The 22297-nt window shown below is 38.3% G+C and overlaps 1 protein-coding gene across 9 annotated transcripts in view; it reads right to left on the minus strand.

Annotated features, from left to right (window-relative positions):
* The window catches only part of RAPGEF2 (Rap guanine nucleotide exchange factor 2), a 249805-nt gene that overhangs the window by 138562 nt on the left and 88946 nt on the right, over positions 1 to 22297 (minus strand). For all 9 annotated transcript variants that reach the window (XM_058721011.1, XM_058721007.1, XM_058721006.1 and 6 more), the window contains exon 4: positions 10277 to 10360. In XM_058721011.1, the coding sequence (XP_058576994.1) occupies positions 10277 to 10360 (84 nt within the window). The remainder of the gene's footprint in view (positions 1 to 10276; positions 10361 to 22297) is intronic.

A 22297-nucleotide genomic window follows, 5' to 3' on the forward strand; every position in this document is an offset into this window, starting at 1 on the left:
CTGACTTCAGCTGAGGTCATGACCTCACTGCTTGAGCCCCATGTCGGGCTCTGGGCTGACAGTGCAGAGCCTGGAGCCTGCTTTGGATTCTGTGTCTCCCTCTCTCTCTGCCCCTCCCCCATTCACACTTGTCTCTCTCCCTCTCAAAAATAAACGTTAAAATAAGTTTTTTAAGGTAATATGTTAGTGAAATATCATTAAACTTTTTTAAAGTGATTTTTAAGGGCAAGTTAAAAATATAATCCTGGGGGCACCTGGATGGCTCAGTTTAGTTGAGCATCCGACTTCGGCTCAGGTCATGATCTTGTAGTTCATGAGTTCAAGCCCTGCATCAGGTTCACTGCTGTCAGCCTGTCAGCCCAAAGCCTGCTTTGGATCCTCTATCCTCCTCTCTCTGCCCCTCCCCTACTTGCACTCTCTCCCCAAAAATAAATTTAAACATATATATGTATACATACACACACACACACACACACACACACACACACACACAAAATCCTAAACCAATACGATTCAACAAGTATTTATGAAATGGCTGATAAGTGTTAGATATGCTAGGGGAAGCAAAGATGAAAAATACAGCCACACCCTTCAAAAATCTTAGTTTAGTATGGATAGGGAACAATTAATCCTGACAGGAAAACAAGGGTAGGATTCCCAGAGAATTAAACATGTTGTTTTCACTGGCAGATGAGGAACAATGGGAGTGAAGGCAGCAACAGCAAGGTGGATATCCCAGACAGCAAGAACAACCTGACAAAGATATGCTTGGACCACAACAATCAGCTTGGGTGTCTGGAGAGGGTATACAGGGAATAATTTAGGTTGGAGACATTTTGAGCTGCCCTGTATGTATCACTAAAAAGTCTGGATTTTATCTGTTTGGCAGCTGCCAGTCATTTAAGCTAATTATTCAAAAGATCAAGAAGAAAAGTCCTATGCTTCAAACAATGATTTGGGGACACTGTGGAAGAAGTATTGATGGCCTTCAGGGAGCTACTTTAATAGAGCAGGTGACATCTGAACACAGGCACTGGAAGCAGTGATAGAGGCAGTTGATTTGATGGATACTGCCATTTCTAACTCTGAAGTGTTTCCTAAAAAGAAAACCCACAATTGTCAGAGGGAGAAAAGAGAGATCAAAACTGAGACTCACAGAAATTTCTAGAGCAGGTGACAAGCTTTTTATTAAAGCCATTAGAGACAGAAAAAGCAGGAAGTCAAGTAGACTTGTAGGTGTTTGTTGCTTTACATATATGGTTTCTAGAGCTCAAGGGACCTGGAACAAACCCACATAAGGTATGGCTATTCCAGATCCACCCTTAATTCCTGCTCCTATCTCTCCCTTTACTGTATGCACTGGTAAAGCACAAACTTCAGCAACACCTTCTCCATGCCTGCCCCTAAACAGCCAAAAGTTGCTCAGAAACACACACACACACACACACACACACACACACACACACACACACACTTACCATCTATGTCCACGAATATCAAATGGGCACTCAACACTCCCTTTGTGTAAACTTCTTTCCCTCTTTTGTCAAAATTCCTCAATACCTACCATTGAACTCCCAAATCTACCCAGCGACCTATGCAGCTTTTGTCATAAGCCTGCAAAGAAGGTGAAGCTCTTTTACTCGTTCCAAAGCTAACACCTCCCCATCTTGTGGGTCTCACCCATTTCTGCAATTACCTCTCTCTTTCCAGTACCATCCATTTACCCCTCTCTGCTGGATCATCTGTAGTAACGTACAAACACACACTAGCATTTTCTCAATTTTACAGAAACAAACTGCTCTTTAGTTCACAAACGACTCCCAGCCACCGGCCCATTTCCCTGCTCCTCTTCACAATGAAAATGCCCCTTCACCAGTTCTTACCTTCCCAGTTTCCCCCAATCAGCTCCACAACTTCACTGCGAATGCTTCGCTCAGGTCACCTACGACCCCCTAGCTGCCAAATCCCAAGGTCATGTCTCTGGTCTCACCTTACTGAATCTCCTTGCAGCACTAGACAAACGGACCCCACACTTCCTTCTCAAAACACTTTTTACCACTTGGCTTTGGGGACACACAGGTAGGATCTCTGCGTTTCCACACCATATTCTAGGCAGGCCCACAGAGGCAACTCAATGATATCAGCAGAATGAATAAGATAGGAGAATACGCACATATAACTGCAGGTGAGCAATTTAGGACAGGGCTCGATCGACTCATTAATACTGATTAAGCATCAAGTGGAGGACTCCCTTAAAGGGGTGTAACTAATAGCCCAGGGTACTTTTTGGTGCTGGAAATCAGTTCTAGTCACTACGCTCATCACTTTTGGTAAGTAATTCTCCTCAGATATGAAGTTGATAAGACACCATCTCTTGTAGTGATTAATTTTAACAGATGAACATTTTTTTTTAATTTTTTTTTTTTAACATTTATTTATTTTTGAGACAGAGAGAGAGAGAGAGCATGAACAGGGGAGGGTCAGAGGAAGAGAAAGACATAGAATCTGAAACAGGCTCCAGGCTCTGAGCTGTCAGCACAGAGCCCGACGCGGGGCTCGAACCCACAGACCGCAAGATCATGACCTGAGCCGAAGTCGGACGCTCAACCGACTGAGCCACCCAGGCGCCCCAACAGACGAACATTTTTAAAGAAAAATACACTTATTTACTCTTGATAACAATCTGTTTGACTTAATAATTATTTAATCTATGAAGCAGAATGCTTTTGAAACATCAGTAAAAGTATGTCAGTTTTTAAGCATTGCTGCTGGATTAGGTGTAGGCAAAATAACTGTGGAAGACTGGAAGGAAACAGTCGAGTCCAGTAAGAGTGATTCTCACACACACACACTCACATTTATGTATATATATGTGTATTTTAATCCAATTATATATGCAAATATATATAAATACACACACATATATATTATATGTATAGATCAAATTGAACATTCTTAAGTTAAAACAGAAGTATCTTCCCATGATTCTATGCCTAACCAACTACCTTCATTAACTGGCCAACCACAGGCCCCAATCACTTGCTTCTGCAAAATAATGTGGCAACGAGTTGTTGAGACACTGTCTCAACAGTGTCTGAGATAAGTGGTTCTTATAACTTATTAGCCCTTACTAATTCTTCAATCATCCACTGACTTTATATTATTCCAAATATGAATTAAACAAAATCTTGTGGCTTATCTTGGGAGAAAGGAAAGAAAGAAGGGAGGGAAGGAGGATCAATTTCTTCTTTTAAAGAAATAAACAACTTTTAGTAATGCTGGTTGTAAAAAAAACTTCTAAAAAACTTATGTATCATGTCATTTATTCCTATTATAAGTTACCAATATCTCCCCATGATGGAAAGGTAGGTATGTTAGACCAATACATTACCTTAAAAACCCAATGAGAGCAGTTTTGAGATGACTTATACCTTTTTCCCCCCCTTCCTTCTTCACTAACCACAATTTCTCTTCCATGCTTAATCTATACCACCATTGTTGTGATTTGGCTAATAACTGAAGGTAAATCTTACCTGTAATGTACAATCTCCAGAGCTCTGATCCTCACCTTACTTTCATGCCATCTGGATACACTTAATGTCTAATAAAGTTACCCTTTCATAACATTTATCAGCGAGTTTTTTTTCTTTTTTTTTCTTCTTTTTTTTTTTTTTTTTTTTTTAGAGAGACAGAGAGAGAGAGAGAGAGAGAGAGAGAGAGAATTCCCAGGGAGGGATAGAGGGGAAGAGAGAGAGAGAATCTTAAGCAAGCTCTATGTAGGGCTTGATCTCATGACCCTGAGGATCATGACCTGGGCTAAAATCAAAAGTCAGGCACTTAACCAACTGAGCCATCCAGGCACCCCATCAGTGAGTTATTTTTTAAAGCCATATTCCATCTCCAATAAGGCATCATATGACTTATAACACATTTGTACTCTTTCAAGAATACGATTTTCTAATCCTATATGACCTCTTCACATGAAATAAGGAATAGTTAGTTGTGTTTTCAGTCCCTACCACATAAACACAGAATCACTCTTCCACTGTTTCACCTTCTTCCATTACTGGGGGGAAAAAAAAAAAAAAACAACTAGCAAGTTTCAGAGCAATCAATTAACTTACCATCTAGCACTGGCAAGCAGAAAGTAGGTCTGTGATTTTTAAACTCAAGTAGCTCATTGTTTGTCATGTGAATCATAATGAGAATAGTATTTCAGCCTCTCAGAACTGATTAGTTAAATGTCTTGTTTCCCCACTTATCCTCATTATAGCTGCCAGCTCTAATTTAAAATGTGAGTTTGAGAGTACCATACCACAATTTTAATTTTTAAATTGTGGATATATTTGGTATCAATGAAAGAGAAGTACTGCTTGTAAATGGACACAGCCAACATGATACAAATAAATGATGTGTGCATTTCTCCTAACCTCTTGCCAACGTTCCTTGACACCTAACTTACCAACAACCCTAGCCTTTCCAGCCAACTGCCACAGCTTTGTAAACTAGACTTCTCATTAATGCCACCATCACCAATGCTTTTGCAACTAGTTCACTCCCTAAAGTGCATGTCTGTTCTGGATAAATGATCCTATTCTTGTGACTCCACTCAAGCTATCGCTTATGTATGAACTGCCCCACCTTCAATCTTATTTCTGTGCCATCACTCATGCTCTTTAGTATGTCCAGACTTCCTTTCCAACCACTGTCCAACAATCCAAATCATAAACCTAACTTAGAATGCACTTAAGAGCTACTCCTCATTACCACATACATTAAAACACCACTAATCTTGGAAGGTCTTTTGCATTGTGTGTGGTCTTTGCTACATCAATTTACACTGTATTATTTAACGACACCTATGCGATTTTTTCATGCCTCATATATGACTGCCTCATCTCCCCAACCAGATACTAAATTATGTGACAGCAGGGAGTAGACCATTTTGTTTCCTCTGCATACTCCAGAACTTACTACAGAGACCACACAGCAGGACTTAATGCAAGTTTCAACTACTATTTGAAATGACATGGAAATATGCCTCAAAATTTAAACTCTACCAAACTTACTTTAGAATGAGACAGAATGACCCATAAATATGAAAAAGGCCTATGAACTAATCCTAAATTTTTATGGCATTTCAGTGTTCAGCAGTTTCCACGGACAGTGCTTTGCCAGTTGCAGACATAACTTCTCACGACACTTACAGTGTACAGATTACTTGTCCCACTAAGTCCGCTGCCTGGCCACCTGGTAGCTGGACCCTAGCATCCGTGCACTAGAAGCCTCCAGCCCTCTGTATAGACAGGTTTTTGTCCCCAGGTCCTCTGGCTCCCATCTTTGATTACAACCCATTTCTTGGCATCTTTGAAGTGTTTAGGGTATGGCCACCCCGGGCTTATTTTTTCCTTCAAACTCACAGTCCCAGCCACACTGATATGAAGACATTTGTTTACTAATTGCATGGCATATAAAAAATATAGAAAGTTTTTAGCTACCAGAGCAATAAAAATATTATTTATGTTTGAATGTGGTGGGATACATGGTCATTTCTACTAAAAGGCCCTTCCTTGGGGCTTCTATGATAAAATTGATTCTATTGAGAAAATCAGGTTCAACATTTTAAATAAAGTGATCTCCCCCCCCCCAGGATTATGATCAACATAAACTCAAAGAAAGAGTCTGTATGACAGTAATGTTTAAACATCTAGCATTCTGTTTTTTGCAAATAAATGTAAAATGACTGATAAATTACTAGGAAAAGATTCCAACTCTATGAGTTAATATACAACATAGGTACTGTCTTCTTCTCTAACAAACAATACAAATAGCAAGTGAAAGTTTAGACGCACAGTCTAAGCCTATCTTCTATATCTAAAATTCTCAGCCTTCCAAAGAAGCCATAAGCCTGGCTTAACCCAGCAGCCTGGATTAACATATTAAAATAACATGTTAATCCAAGTTACTAAATTGTGAATTTACTACAAAATAGGTTCAGCATTCGTAGGATGGGACAATTTTAAAAGTGGGAAAATTTTAAGTATACAACAATTTCTATTAAAGTTCCATAAATAACACTGATTTAGAACACATTAGGACAATGAACATTATTATCTTCCTGCCCATTATGTAGAATAAACAAAAGTACAAGAAAAACACTTCTAAACCTGCAACTTTAGATGAGACAGTTTTCATCTCTTGCTTTCCAGCTCCACTGTTGTTGCAAATGATGCCTTTGAAAAAGTTAGGGGGTAAAAACTCCTTCCTCAAAATATTTCACCACTCTCTGCTTTTCACGGTCTACTACTGTGGTTAAAACAGCACATCGCTGAGTTGTGCGGTACACAACATGCACAACTCAGTGACTACCGCTACTCTGCTGAAAGGACTGGAAAAACACATCCAATTTACACTGTTTCTATCTTCATCTATGACAAATGTCTCCTCTGACGTTTTCCTAAGTGAGAATGACAATAACCTTTGTTGCATTGCTAAATTACCTTTGTTCACCACCTTTCTGATCAAAGAAACTGAATTTATTTTTAAATAAGACTGAGAAAAACCATTACTATAAATCGTACATTGCTTCAGGACTACAAATTTTTACTCCACATAAGAGTTTCACCCTGTATTAGGGCAACATTATATGTAATAACATTATAAATGACATTACTGCCATTTGTACAAATACCAGCATTTCAAACCTTGATATATTTCTAATAGATTTACAATAAAACTCACAAAAACATTCATTTCACTTAAATTGCTTAGAACAGAAAAAAGTGAGTAAGCTGTCACTGATGGTCTCAAAGGAATTAATAGACTCCGTGAATGTCATAACTCTTAACAGGGAAAATGATTCATGTTTCAACAACATAAAGGTATGCAACCCAAAGAGCATTTATCTAAAAAGAAAACAAAAAAAAATTTTTTTTTTAAAAACCATAAAGTGCTGACCTCAATGTCAATCAAGGAATTCAATACAGCAAATGAAACCTAGAAGCCAAATGGCAGATTTTTTGCAATATATATCATCCTTCTCACTTAATGATAATCAGGTGTCAAAGCAATTTCATGAGAATTAGGTAAAAACATAAAAATATTCTTCAAAGTATTTTGATTCAAAACTAACTGTTCAGGGTGATTTAGCTGTCAAAATGAGTGATCAGGTTACTTATTATATATACCAATAAACAATTTCCAGACTAACATGATAAAAATATGATAAATGTGGAGAATCATCTGTGAACTAGTTTTATAAAACCAGATTGTTACTAACACCTCAACCATACTATTCTTTAATCAAACCTCAATATTTTGTGGAGAAATAAATATATATGCATCACTAGTGTCAACCTTTAGCACAGCACCAGTAGAAACTCCTTCCTATTAAAACAGTATGAACACTATTCCTAAGGCAACATCACCAAAAGAAACAAACAACTTAGAGCAAATGTCACAGGTGCAACGTGAAGACATAGCCTATATATAGTACTAGCTTGTCATTCAGACTGAAACACCATTCCTTCCTTCATCCCATTAAAGTACTGGCTTGCAAGCATTTGACATCCAGCCAGAGAAGGAGTAACTTATGTCATCTTTTAAAATAATTAGGCATAGAGTCCAATGTGTTCATAAAATAGGTCTGAACTACAAGTCCTCTTTCTTCCAGAACAGCAGTTTTCTGAACATTAGGTTCCCTTTCCAGAAGTTAGAACAAGCTGTTACTTGACTAGTTAATGATGGCTGGTACTGAAAAAAGACCATCACAGGCTCCTTCACTGTTCTAGAGTTTCAGTCTATAGATTTGTTTCGTATAACAGACCTTGCATTAATAGAATAATGAAGTCACTAACCTCTGTCCTCCTTTAAGATACATAAATTTCAAATCACAGTCATTAAAGCAATATTTATAATGAAAAGCCATCAAAAATGTACCTTTATAATTATTAACTAAACTGTGGAAAGTTCAAATAACTGAACAATTAAACAGGCATCAAGATACATAAAGAGCAAACTTTTTAAAGAGCTTTTAATATTACAAGGCAACACTTATATGTACACATATTCTTTAATTGAAATAAACAAGATATTACATTGTTTATTAAGCATGCTCTTCAGTACGTGAAACACATACATGTAAGACTAGATAGGAAAACACTATACAGTATTACAGAATTATTACTTTGAATGAGAGATTATAAGTGATTTTTTCCATCTCTTTACCTTTGCTAATTTACACACTACTTATTATTACTTTTTTATATTAAAATTATACATAATTTAAAAATATACCAACGCTTAAATATTGTTTGACTATACCTTCATCCAAGTTCAGAAACAGAGTTAGAGCCCCCAAAAAGAGACCAAAAAGTAAGTAGGTCCTGTATTTGAAGGAGAAGAACGTTAATCAATTCTCCATTCCTCTGGGAAACAGAATTCCTAGAACTATAGGAGCTGGTTCATCGGCTCACTCCCAGCATCCCAGGCAGAATTCCAGGAGGCACAACCACCCACCATACTGTACTGCCAATTTCCTCAGTCTCGAAATGCAGATGAAAATTATACTTACCTCAAAGGGTAGTTGCAATACTAAACGATCACACACACACACACACACACACACACACACACACACACACAAATTTTCAAAATGGTGAGCTGGTAAATAGAAAGCACTGTCAAAGCCTTAGCTATTTTTCCATCATCACTTTATTACTGCTACTACCACTACCAGTGCTAATTCCATTACTATAACTATCGCTACTATAAGAACAACCACAAATAGGCAAGCAATAGAGCCAGCCTCTCTCCCTCATGGGGCTATTTTCCAAAGAGAATAATGCCTGCCGGTCTTATCTCGGAGAAGCAGAGGGCAAAGAGGCATGGGAATTGCACCAGAGATTGTTTTTCACTAGATGCAATGCGCCTCTGGCACTCTCTCACTACCCAAGTCCCTACCTCCAAAGGCCATCCCAGTGCCTTCTATTACCACACCCAGGCATGTATAAATTGCCTCTCCCTATCTGACTCTGACATTTTATAAATGTTTGTTCATGTTTTTAAAATAAGATTCTTAATTTGTCCCTGACCCATTCAGAATTACTCATCAAGAATACAGTTAAATAGGGGCGCCTGGGTGGCTCAGTCGGTTAAGCGTCCGACTTCAGCTCAGGTCACGATCTCGCGGTCCGTGAGTTCGAGCCCCGCGTCGGGCTCTGGGCTGATGGCTCAGAGCCTGGAGCCTGCTTCCGGTTCTGTGTCTCCCTCTCTCTCTGCCCCTCCCCCGTTCATGCTCTGTCTCTCTCTGTCTCAAAAATAAATAAACGTTAAAAAAAAATTAAAAAAAAAAAGAATACAGTTAAATATTTTCATGAGAGAGTGAAGTTATAGAAGGGGGGGTGGTGGGGAGCAGTCACTATGCTTTAATAAATTTTGCCCATTTAAATATTTATTTAGTAAATTTAAATAAAGATATTTAATCTGTTAAAATGTTTTAAATTTTAGTCAAAATAAAAATATACAACTGTGAAAAATAAACAATTGGGGTAAAAAATAACTAGTAAAACTTAGTGGCTGACACCTTCAGTCAGGGAACTGAACATATGTGTGTAACAGATGAGCCCTAACCCTCCTTGGCCATAGCTGATTGGAACGAGGTGCATATCTGCCCCAAGCCCGCCCAATCAGACTGTAGCCTGAAGAATCCAAAGAAAAGACACAGGCACTACAGTCAAATGACGGAAACATTAGGGACATAAGCTCACAAGTCAATAGTCAGCACCTGTAAGCTAAAATCACAGGGAGAAAAACATCAATAGCCTTAGAGAGCGGGGAGCCAGTCCACAGACAAATGCAAGAATGAGAGACCATATGGTCCCAAGAAGCAGAAAAGTCAACGACAGTCCCTGGCTTTCTATTTCTAGTTCCATGAGGTCTCAATGAACTTTCTTTGCTTCTCTTTAGATGTTTATGAGAGTGCCTTTTAATGGAGACAGATTTTATTCCCAATGAACAAATGTGCCCTAAACTAGCCCGATGTGTTCCTATAACAAATGGACATGTGATCAACATGTCTTTTGTTCTTTCCCTTGGTTAAAGAGATTGTAACAGTGTTTAAACATAAAGTAATCCTTTCTTAAAGATCAATGCCCCAAGGTAGTCTCTCGCTTTCTGTCAGAAGAGGAAACAACAGAATTCTGCAAAGGAACTCAATTCGACAAAGAGATTTTAAGCTTCATGGAAAATCCATTACAGAATGTCTATACAATACCTGCTTCTTGGAAGAAACATGGATTCCTTAATGAACACGGAACCAGAGAGAAGTATATACCAGCAGGTCCCAATATCATCAGGACTGAAAAGAAAAGGTAACAAAATCAGATGATTATCTATGACAACAACAACAAAATTAAACCATATACAGCACAAAGTATAGTACCCATGTTTCTTTTAGAACCATGAAGAACAATGAAATAGCATAAAACACATACATAAAAATACCACTATTTGACTATTGGAATCATTTTTTAAGTTACTTTTTATAAAACTCCAGGGTGCCTGGGTGGCTGGATCAGTCGGTTGAGCATCCAACTCGACTTCAGCTCAGGTCATGATCACATAGTTTGTGAGCTCGAGCCCCATATCGGGTCCTGTGCTTAGGATTCTCTCTCTTCCTCTCTCTCTGCCCTTTCCTCACTCTCTCTCTCTCTCTCTTTCTCTCTCAAAATAAATAAACAAACTTGAAAAAAAAAGCTTCTAAAAATTATTTTTGTCTCCCCAATAAGCTAAAGATATTTATCAGTGTATTTAAATGTTGTAATGTTCCTTAGACCTACTGCACCTACCATCCTAAGTTTTATCTTCGGATGTTTTGAACTGAAAATATTTTCCCTGCTTGATAAAACAAAATAGAAAGAAGTCATCAGTGAAACTCAGGTTTTCCCAACCTTTTTCCGTCTACCATGCTCGCACATTTTTCTACCACACTTGTTAGATATTCTTACAGAATTTCTTTATGTGTATGCACAGAAGAATAGACATATATTCTCATTCTCTCCGTGGTCTTTCTTCTTATGGAGAGATAGCATACTCTATAGTGTTCTTTCCTTTGTGGTAACTCTTAGAGATCTCTTCATGAGAAGCCGGCTTTCTTACAGATGTGCCATATTTGCCTTGGCCAACCCCTAGTGACAGTCATTTCTGTTGTTTTTAATCATTTGCAATTATTTAAAAACATGTTAATAAAAAGTGCTTTAGGTAACCTTGTGCATATAGTATTGACTGAACCTAGTAACCAGAAATACAACTGCTGGGTCAAAGGGTACGATAAATGTCAAATTGTCTTCCACAGGTGCTCAGCAACTTATTTGCCTACTTACTTCCGCACAGCCTTACTACTACAGTTTGTTATATTTAACAAACAAATGTTTCACAATTTTAGGATAAGGGCTTATTCTAGGTGCTTAGGATACTTCAGAGAACCTCAACAACAAGGAAAAGGCCCTTTCACTCATGGAGTTTATATTCTGGTGGGACAACACAGATAATAAACAATAAAAATAATAAATTGGTAAATTATAAATCAGTGCTCTGGGGAGAGAAATTAGTACAGGGTAAGGAAAATTGGGGTGATACCACTGGAAATGGGTGGGCAAGGTAAGTGTCAATGAGAAGAGCACATCTGAGTAAAGGAAGGGGCTGACAGCCAGCTGACTTCCTAAGGGACCAGCCTTCCCTTCCCAGCAAAGGGCAGGGAGGATCCAGAATGTTAGTGCAGAGGCTGACATGGCCTAGCAAGGACTACACGATGGTGCAGCTGAGGAAGAGTGGGGGAGGGGTAAACCATAGGGGAGCACGAGGAATTCTACCATTGAGGCTTTTTATCAATCTTTTAGGCTTTTGCCAATCTGCTTGATGACAAGGGTACCTTAGTACAATTTTTTTCATTTCTTTTTCTTATTATTATTACAAGAGCATCTTTTTTTCTTATTTTTTTTTTTATTTCTTTATAAAAATTGACCTTTTGGGACACCTGGGTGGCTCAGTTGGTTGAATGTCCGATTCTTGATTTCAGTTCATGTCATGATCCCAGGGTTGTGGGATAGAGTCCCCGCATGGAACATGCTTAAGATTTTCTCTTTCTCTTTCTCTCTTTCTCTCTCTCTCTCTCCCTCCCTCCCTCCCTCCCTTCCTCCCTCCATCCCCTGCTCACGTGCATGTGCTTGCTCTCTCTCAAAAGAAAAAAAGTCATTTTTTTTAATCTTTTACTTTTTTATTTAGAGAGAAGTGCACGTGCACAGGAGCAGGGGGAAAGGGACAGAAGGAGAGGGAGAGAGAATCCCAAGCAGGCTCCATGTTCAATGCAGAGCCTGATGTGGGGGCTCCATCCCAGGACCCTAGGATCATGACCTCAGCCAAAATCAAGAGTTGGATGCCCAACCGAGCCACCCAGGCACTCCAAAATTAACCTTTTTGAAATATGTGCTGTGAATACCTTTTTCCTCTGTTGCTTTATCCTTTGTGCTTTTTGCTATGTGTAAGTTATTTTATTTTATACAGCCAAGTTTGCCAAATTTATTAGTTAGGATACAAGCTCAGCTACTAATAAAACAAAACAAAAAACTAAATACTATAGTAATGGCTTAACCAGGAGGGAGTTCATTTCTCTCTCACACATATTATAACAGCCTTAGCACCAAGGACCCAAGGCTGATATAGTAGTTCCATGGTATGTAGAACTTAGGCTCTTTCTATTGAGGGGTTTAGTCACCCAACCCATAGCATCCATGTCATATTCTAAGGTGGCAACTCCAAACCTCACCACCGTATTCACACTCTAGCCAGGGGAAGGGGTGGAAAGGAAGTACACGGAGCATACCCCATTGTTGTAAAGAGTACAACAGGGAGATGTATGCTGCACTTGTCTTGTATCACAATGAATCACATGTGTGTGCAAGGGCATCCTCAGCAATCTCCCCCAAGTCTGTCCTTTGGGGGGCGTGTAAATAAATTCCAAAAGTTTTTAAAGGACAAAAAATTCTATTTACAATTCTGAATAGTTATTTAAAAGACCAATGACTATCAAGTAATCATTTTCATTTTGTTATTTGCTTACAAACAAAGCAGCAGTTGACCACCATTTCCCCCAAGTCCAGTCTTAACCAATTTCACAACACTTAGTCCTTGATGGCAATGCCTTGTGAAAATGTACAGAGACATATTATTGAATAGAGTTCAGTTCCAATGAAACCATAAAAGTTAAATGATTTCTCAAATGAGAATACAAAGCACAATACTTCAGAAATAATTCATACCCTTTTCCCTCCAGATTTTAATCACTGGCTTTTGCAATCTACAATCATTTACCTAGTTTGGGGGAAAAAACTTACTCATCTTTCTTAACATAAAGTGACAACATTATTACTAAATTCTAATTTAGGTGAAGTAAAAAGTGCTCCTACAATATTCCCTTTATCACCAAAGAGAACTGAAATCTAGAAAAATAGGAAATTAAGGTAGGTCACTGCTTACCAGCTATGTGGCCTTGGCAGCTTACTAAAGTGACTGCAAGGATTAAATGAACAATGCTCATGAAATGCAAATAATAATTATTCTAGAGCTGGGGCACCTGGGTGGCTCAGTTGGTTGGGCATACGACTTTGGCTCAGTCATGATCTCATGGTTCACAGGTTCGAGCCCCACATCGAGCTCTATGCTGACAGCTCAGAGCCTGGAGCCTGCTTCAGATTCTGTGTCTCTCCTACTCTCTCTCTCTCTCTCTCAAAAATAAATAAAAATTTGAAAAAATTTTTAACTGAAAAACATAATTATTCTAGAGCTTTTTATCATGTACCATGGTGTAAATTAACTTTGACATAGAGAATATAACAAACATTCATTGGCTTTCTAGTTATTCTGTATCTGTCCATTTTGAAGACAAATTACTATGGATGAAATAAGTGCGAGGTTTGTAAACTCAGCTTTCCATGGAGCTAGCTAACAAAAGATGGACTATAACAATAATAATTATCTGGATCTAATACTGGGATTTCACTTTGTCTAATGGTTCTCAAGCTTTGGTATGCTTATGAATCACTTGGGTTAAGAATGCATGCTCCCAGGCTCTACCTATTCCACCCAATCCCACAATCTGTGATCACTAGGTGGGAGATCCATCACAGTGCCTTTTAAACAAAGATCCCGGGAGATTCTTATGCATGAGGCTTGTCAACTTTGAAAAATCTTTAGAAAAACTACAAGAAAAAAAAAAAGTACAACTCTATCAATACCTATGCAAGTAAGTTGCAGGTGTTGTATTCAGCAGTGTTGTTTTAATTTTTTCCCCAAATATTGTTTTGTGTTTTAAAAATATGAGCTAAGTGTGTGTGTGTGGGGGGGGGGGGGCGGGCACCTGGTGGCTCAGTCAGTTAAGCATCCCACTCTTGATTTTGGTCCAGGTCATGATCCCAGGGTCATGGGATGGAGCTCTGCATTGGGCTCCACACTGAGCATGGAGTCTGCTCAGGATTCTCTCTCTCCCCCTCTGTCCCTCTCCCTTGCTCACAATGCTCTCGTGTGCTCTTCCTCTAAAATTAATTAATTAATTAATTAATTAATTAATTTTGGAGTACCTGGGTGGCTCAGTTGGTTAAGCATCTGACTCTTGATTTCAGCTCAGGTCATGAACTCATGGTCATAAGACTGAGCCCCACATCAGGTTCCATGCTGGGCATGGAGTCTGCTTAAGATTCTCTTTCTCCCACACCCTCTGCCTCTCCCCTGCATGCACATGCTCGCTCTCATGCTCTCTCTTTCTCTCTCTCTCTCTCTCTCTCTGTACACACACACACACACACACACACACACACACACACACACGCATGCATGCATGCATATGCCAAGGGTTGAAATTATGAGCTAATGGAAAAAGCTGAATCTTGGAATAAACCTGATGACATTTCTAAATAACCTAAGACTTAACATCACCAGTGATGGATAGAAAAGAGTGGCCTAAAGATTAAAAAGGAACATACAGCAAAGTAGTACTTCACAAGTCTCTCTGATCAGCCAAAATGGACACTTAGAAAAGACCTATAATTTTTTAGACTAAACTAAGAACTATACTGGACAACCAATTTGATGCCAATACAGCCCATTCTGCAATTGACAAAATGAAAGCCACAAAGCCTAGGTGTGTGACAAGGTACTCTAAAAGCCTCCTGTTTTTTATTTCATCAACGAGAAAAAAATGAACAAACCCAAACAAAACAAAAATTTAAACGGACCATGATTGATTCACTCCCAGTATAATTAAAAGGACTCTGAAGTAATCAAAAATGAATGATGTCCTTTAAGACAAGACTAAACCAAAATGGCAAGTGTAGACTTGGAATAACAGGGAAGAGGCAAGTGTGTAATCTGCTGTCCTTCTCTCCCCACCTTATTTCCTTCTGCTCCTCAACACAAACCCATTACTTCCGGGAGGCTCCTTTCCTGCCTGTCCCTTCCCACCTCTTCCAGTCTGTCCAAGATATTTGCCCTTCTCCATCTTCTCAATCACACTGTACCTTAAAGCAATGGCTCAAACCCTATTTCTGTAATAACATCTTCTCAGTCACTGTTTTCCAAATTCCAAAATATTTATCCCATCTAATTTCATCCTATTTTATATTTTTCTCTTTGAATTCTTAGTCCTGAGGTATTTAGGTGTCTTCCTCCAACTACACTGAATCTTTTAGACGGAACTATGTGCTGTACCAGGTAGAAACTGGACACCATTTTAGTTATCATTTGCTCAGGTAAATCAGATCATGTTTCTGCTTATAACCCATGGTTCCCTAACAGGAGAAAGTCCAATCCCCTTGACAAAGCACGTGAAGGAAGCAGTATGTGGCTATGCAAAGGACAAAGGTTTGGGAACATATATTCTTTCCTACCAGCCATGTGATCCTGGTGAACTTAAATTCTAAGATTCTAGTTCCTCAACTGTAAAATGGGGCTACCAATACCTTTTTCACAACGTTACTTGGATTTAACAAAACAGTATATATGCAGGTTCTTGCATAATAGGTACATAAAAAATACTAGCTCTCTTCATCTCTTTTCCTCTCTTATGACCATTTCTAAAAAGGCCAATGCACAACTTTATCCTCTGCTCATAACCCCAAATATCCTATACTGCAAACTTCACCTGTTCACCCATGCTGACTTTTTCCCCACCAAAGCCTCAGGGCCTTTGGACAAACCTGCTGTTCCAGCTTCTAAACAGTACCTTTTATCTAGTAAACTTATTACTCATCCTTTGAATTCCAGGCTAACTACCACTTCCTCTGAGAAGTGTTTTAGTGGCTTCCAAATAAATTGAGTCGCTCTCCTCCAGAGTTCCCAGAGCATTTTGTACATGCTCACATTAAGCAGTTGCCAGTCATAATATTTATTTTAGGAGTCATCCCCCATTAGCTTTTAAACTCCTCTAACTCACCAGCACCCCAATATATATATATATATACTACACAATGCTTAATTGGCACTCAGCTATTTTCTTAATGAATTAATAATACACACCAACTCAGATATAGTAAAGTGAAAGTCAAAGATGTGAATGTCAATTTACCAGTCATCAGAAAAATGAAACTAGGCTAAAAGAACTTCCTCAGCAATATCCTGTCAGTCCACACGGTGGCGATGTCTCCACATGAAAGAGCTGCGTGTGGTGTTCACATTCCTTATTTACAAAGCAGGAAGCTAATACAAGTGATCAAGTTGAAGTTGACAAGGGAGTTGAAAGAATCATTGATCACCACCCAAAGAAAACTATTTAGCTCAGCAAAGATGGCTATTAGAGAGCAAAAAAGTAACATGAAAAGGCTACTTTATTCAGTTATTAATACAATGTGAAAACTTAATCGAGTTTTGTGGAGCCCAATCAACCCAAAAGGGCTGCTTATGGCAGCTTATGGTAATATAGGAAATAAAGGCAAAGTGAGGAGAGAGAAAGGTTTGTAACAAAAGAAGAGTGGCAAGAGTGGGGGAGGCAGGTGTGGGCAAAGGATACTTAGAGTAATATTGAACTCAAAATAAATATCTAAGGTGGCGAGGGGTGGTGGCCACAAACAGAAACTGAAAAAATGGTAAGAACGGTACCTTTGCAAAATCCAAACAATTTTGAACCAGAAATTAGCGCTTTGCAAGATGACCCTGACAAAATATGGCATGAGGAGGGCACTGGAGCTCCAAGAAGGAATCCCTCCCACTTTAGCAGATCAAGTGCAACATGGCATTGGCACAAGTCAGAAGTGACCCAGGGATGCGAAGAGGCACCTCTATAGTGTTTTCTCTGGGGCAACGCTAACAAGGGCATTAGAACACAGAGAAGCAAGAACACGGAAGTCATGGTGAATAAGAAAGGGTGAGGCCAGCACCAGTGACGTGTGTGCAAACAGTGGTTAGGAAGACCAGTAGGGGAAGAGGTGGGTACACAGCAATCATAGAGAAGTTATGGACCACCAAGACCCCACACATCATATACCCATTTTGTGGCTATTTTAGAGAGGATGTTATGCCATATTCAAACAACAAAGCTGCTGGCATCTGAGAGAAATAGAGACAGGATTCTTATCACTTGTATGTGGGTTACCGGCTCCACATCTGGGGTAAAACACCAGAAAGGGAAATAAAATGAAGACGAACAAAAACGCCAATAACTAACCGGAGACAGCTAGCCAGGAATCCCACAGGGCCAGCCACAGTGACCAAAACTAGGAAAACACCTGTTTCTTTTTCTGCATCCACTATCTGGGCACTAGCATCCAACAAGAGGATAAAACCAGAAAACAGAAAATCTTCCTATTCTCCTTCTCCACAGCCTATCATCAGGTTCTTTCAGTGCCTCCCAACCCCCCAAGCCCCAGGCCTCTTAATCAAAGCCCTCTGCTTAAGTGCAGGTCCTTATTTCTGCTCACCTATACTTCTCATTATACTCTTCTGATGGGCTCAGATTTGACTCTCAAATATGCAATTGTGCCAAAAACCAACAAGAAAATAACTTTACTTATTTACAGCAAATTATCCTCTATCCTTTTACAGGATCCAGCAGTTCGCTCACATCAGAGGTTTTGAATATGCACTTTGTGAGCCTCTTGGGACTACACACTGTTCAACCTTCTTCTAACCATAATAGCTACTGCTATTGAGCTAAATAGGATTTCCTATGAACAAAGTGTTCCATGGCTTAAAAAAGAAGTTCTAACAATGGCGGCCTTCCAATATGCAGATGGCTTTTCTGATACACAATAATTTTAATCTTTTTCACAAATGCATTACCTCACTTTTGTTACTGGGTTTATCAAAAAGTTTAATCATTAGTGGTTTTGTTGGTTTTTTTTTTTTTTCGTTTTTTCTCCTCTGATGGGGCAGTAAGCTAGCTATAAGTTCAAAGACCAAATATGTATTGTTTGTGTTATTTATTTTTGTATGGCCAATGGCACAAAGTACACTCACAAGATTAATTAAGGCAACACAGCATTGTAAGTGACCCTAAGAATATCAGGTCAAAAGAAAGGTAAGCCCACACCATTTTTACTCAGGCATAAAATATAAAACCTATTTTAGAAAGAGCTCTACCAAGAGTTAAAGGTTTTAGCATTTATATTTTTAACCCATAGAGAAGAAATATTTTATAATAAAATTATATACTTAATAATATTTAGTTATATATAAATTACCATACCTATGAAAAAAACACACTTAAAAAGTAGAGGGGAACTTTTTGTTTTATTTCCTAAAAGTTCTAAATTATAAGGACATTACTTCACTTTTATAAATAAAAACTCTAGGGGAAAAAAAGCACGATTCTCACATGAAGTTCTTCAGAAAATCTTTATTCTCCATTCATTAGCAACTCAATTACAGGGGCTTGGAACCATGAAAAAGGAAACCATCATCAGTAAGAACTCTGAAAACTGATGAAAATACTAAGGCTATTTCAGCTTCATTTGGGGGGAAAATTAGTATTTTGAAAATATTGGGAATATAGTAGACCTGTATTTTCTAAAAAATCATGTTTCACTTAACCAGCAGAATGAACAACATAAAACTACTGAAGAACTAGTAAAGCTGAAAATTCTGTAGCCTCATTAATGGAGACATTCTTAAACTTATAAAACTCATTTAAAAAATGAAATGAAGGAGTGATGTCTTGGGAGCCATTAAGTTATTCAAAACACTTCTTTTTTTGACTGAAAGAAAAAATGTCAGTGCAGATTACATATTTATTACAATACATCAATCAGTCATTCAGCTATACTGAGGGTAGAGGGATATATTCAAGGGCTCAAGAAACAATTTATCAAATTTAGAAGAGCAGCCAAATCTGAAAAAAATTGACTCTGGAAAACTACCACTAACTCGTACTTAACAGAATGTATATGAAATAATTAAGCCTTATTTATTGACTATATATTTCTTTAAATCGCTAAATTTGAGAGTTCAGAGGGTTTTATTCACTAAGTAGTTTTGCAAAAAAATTGATACAAAGAATCTAACACCTAGTGCTGTCAGCTCTTTTATTACAAAATTAGACCACAGTGAAGGTCTTTATTGGCTCATCTTCCTTTGAAAACGGAGTATCTTCCTTTAAAATGAATTCAAAAAATAAGAGCGAACAGACTAGTGAAAACTTCTGTACTAGGCATAGCAAATGTAAACCTGAAACACACACACAGGGCCTGCCCTGACAGAGTTTACAAATTAAATAATTTCTAAAATGCTCTTATTTACTCTTCCATTCACCACAAATATAAAACATTGTAATTTAAAGACCGATAGTAAATATGAAAATATTATTGCTATGAAGCCTTACAGTATTACCATGTGTACATAAAACAATCTTCTCAAGTACATCTACGCGTGGGTAGATGTGTACGTGCAAGCGTGTATTTGAATTTTCATATTTACCTACAGCACATGTATACCTCATAACATGCCAAGCTTGGTGGCTAAACATCCTTGTTCTACAGTCCTATGCAAAGACTAATTCTTTAAAAATATAATTTCTTCATGTAAATGAAAATCTTAGGTTTCAAAATTTTCTCCATACACACATACAAGTAAGAGAAATTATGGACACATGGACAAGGAGGATACTTAAAAATTATGATTATATCTTGCTGAGAAAGAAAGGCGATTTTAAGTATTTTGTTTCTTTTTTTTTTTTTTTTTTAAGGAGCTAAAGCAATGTAGGTAGCAGATGAGTAATGTAAATAAAAATAATAATATAATAAAATAAAAGCCTGGCCACATCTGGACGGAAAAAGCAGTACAAGAATTGGATATGGGCCAAAGAGTCAAAGGAGAACTTTTTTTTAAACAATGTATTTTTGCTTACCAGTTTTTTTTTTAATGTTTATTTGTTTATTTTGAGAGAGAGAGAGAGAGAGCGAGCATGGGAGTGGGGGTGGGGGGCAAGAGAGGGACAGAGAGAATCCCAAGCAGGCTCTGCACTGTCAGCACAGAGCCCAATGCGGAGCTGAATCCCACACACCATGGCATCATGACCTGAGCTGAAATCAAGAGTTGGATACTTAACCAACTGAGCACACACCCCACCCCACCCCCACCCCCACCCCCCGCCACATCTCCAAAGGAGAACTTTCTTAAAGATGGAAGACACACTTAGAGTCTGCAGGAAAGAGGGCAGGAGGAGAGGCCGCAAGCACAGGTGGGAACAGGAATAACCACACTGTTCAGGAAACCAGACACCTCTCCCTGCAGCCCTGGAGGGATGGGTGAGTCAGGAGGCACATGTGGCCACACATAAACGGGGTATTTGAGAACAGAAAGTAAAGCCTGAAGCAAAGTCTCTAGAGGAGGAGTGGGAAGGCATGAAGGGGACAGCAGTGGGCTGGCGGCCTTGCAGAGAAGTGACAATTCAGGATAGCTGCTGTGAAAACAGGAAACCAAGTCAATAAATGAAAAGGCTGCTACAAGCAATGAGGGCTGCAGCTGAGGCTTGAAGTTTTAAATTGCACATTTACAGATTTCAATAAAAAATGCTTTAAAAAGACTGGATAAGCCTCAATGCTTTTTGTTTTGTTTTGTTTTGTTTTGTTTTGTTTTCAATGGAGGAACAATTTCCTCTCCTGCAATAAAGAAAGGTAAACCCCCTAACAAAATGCTACACAAACTCTTTTGGAAACCAAAGCATTCAGACAGACATATATGTGGAAAGTTAGCACAGAAATACCGTTACACATATTTGTCACATGGGTGTGGGGGTGCATGTGTCCACTTCTAAAAAACTATAATGGTTGAGTTTCTGATCCAAAGGTTTTTAGCGCTTCAAATGTAACTATAAATTAAACTGAAATCGTGAGGATGGCTGGCCCCTAAAGAAAAACTGAAGCTGAAAGGACATATTGCTTATCTCATTTCTTAAATTCTTCAGGCAAAAATATCCCTAAAGTTCCTCAGGTTAGGAATTTACATCATCCAACTTGGTACTCCTAAGCAAGCAAAATAGCTAGCACATAGTAGATAACATGTGAAAGGAAGGCAGAAATTACTTGATAGTCTCATCCACTGTACTAAGTTCAACTACTTTTATCTATCTTTCTAGTACAAATATTGAATTCTAAGTGGTCAAATTCTAAATTTTTACAAATTCAATTTTATCAGAACCACAAATCTCCCCCTAATCTTGATACATCTTAAAGTGGCATTTTTGTCATCCTGTTGGTTTATGCTAAAACAGGAACACCATGGGAGTTAGACATCACTACCATAATTCCTTCAAACAGAAGTTTAAAGCAGCTAAAAAATTGGGAGACCAAAATGTAAATTATCAAAACACTGGTGACAATGATAGCATTTTTATACACTTATTATGTATGCAATGCTCTACATATTTTACACATAGTACTGATATTATCCTAACACCAACACTAAAGGGTAGGTACTAATATTACTGTTTCCATTTCATAGATAAGAAAAATGAGGTACAGAGTTGGATCAAAAGACTATTACATTTACCTGGTGAACGCATTAAAGCCATAGACTTAGAAGTTGCCAGTACACAAACATAATAAGGAAAAAAAAATACTCATCTCTTGATCATAAAACCATACTCTAGAAGTCTTTGATAGTCTGACTAGACTATTCTTGAAGCCCAAGGGAGACCAAGAACAGACAAGTCATGTCCCTCATGAGTTAATAATAACAGGTCCCAAAAAGAGGGACAGTATTATTAAATTATCACAGATTTATATACACCACAAATACAAGTGTTCTTTAATTT

Source organism: Neofelis nebulosa, chromosome 3 (assembly GCF_028018385.1).
Source record: "Neofelis nebulosa isolate mNeoNeb1 chromosome 3, mNeoNeb1.pri, whole genome shotgun sequence".
Lineage (NCBI taxonomy): Eukaryota > Metazoa > Chordata > Mammalia > Carnivora > Felidae > Neofelis > Neofelis nebulosa.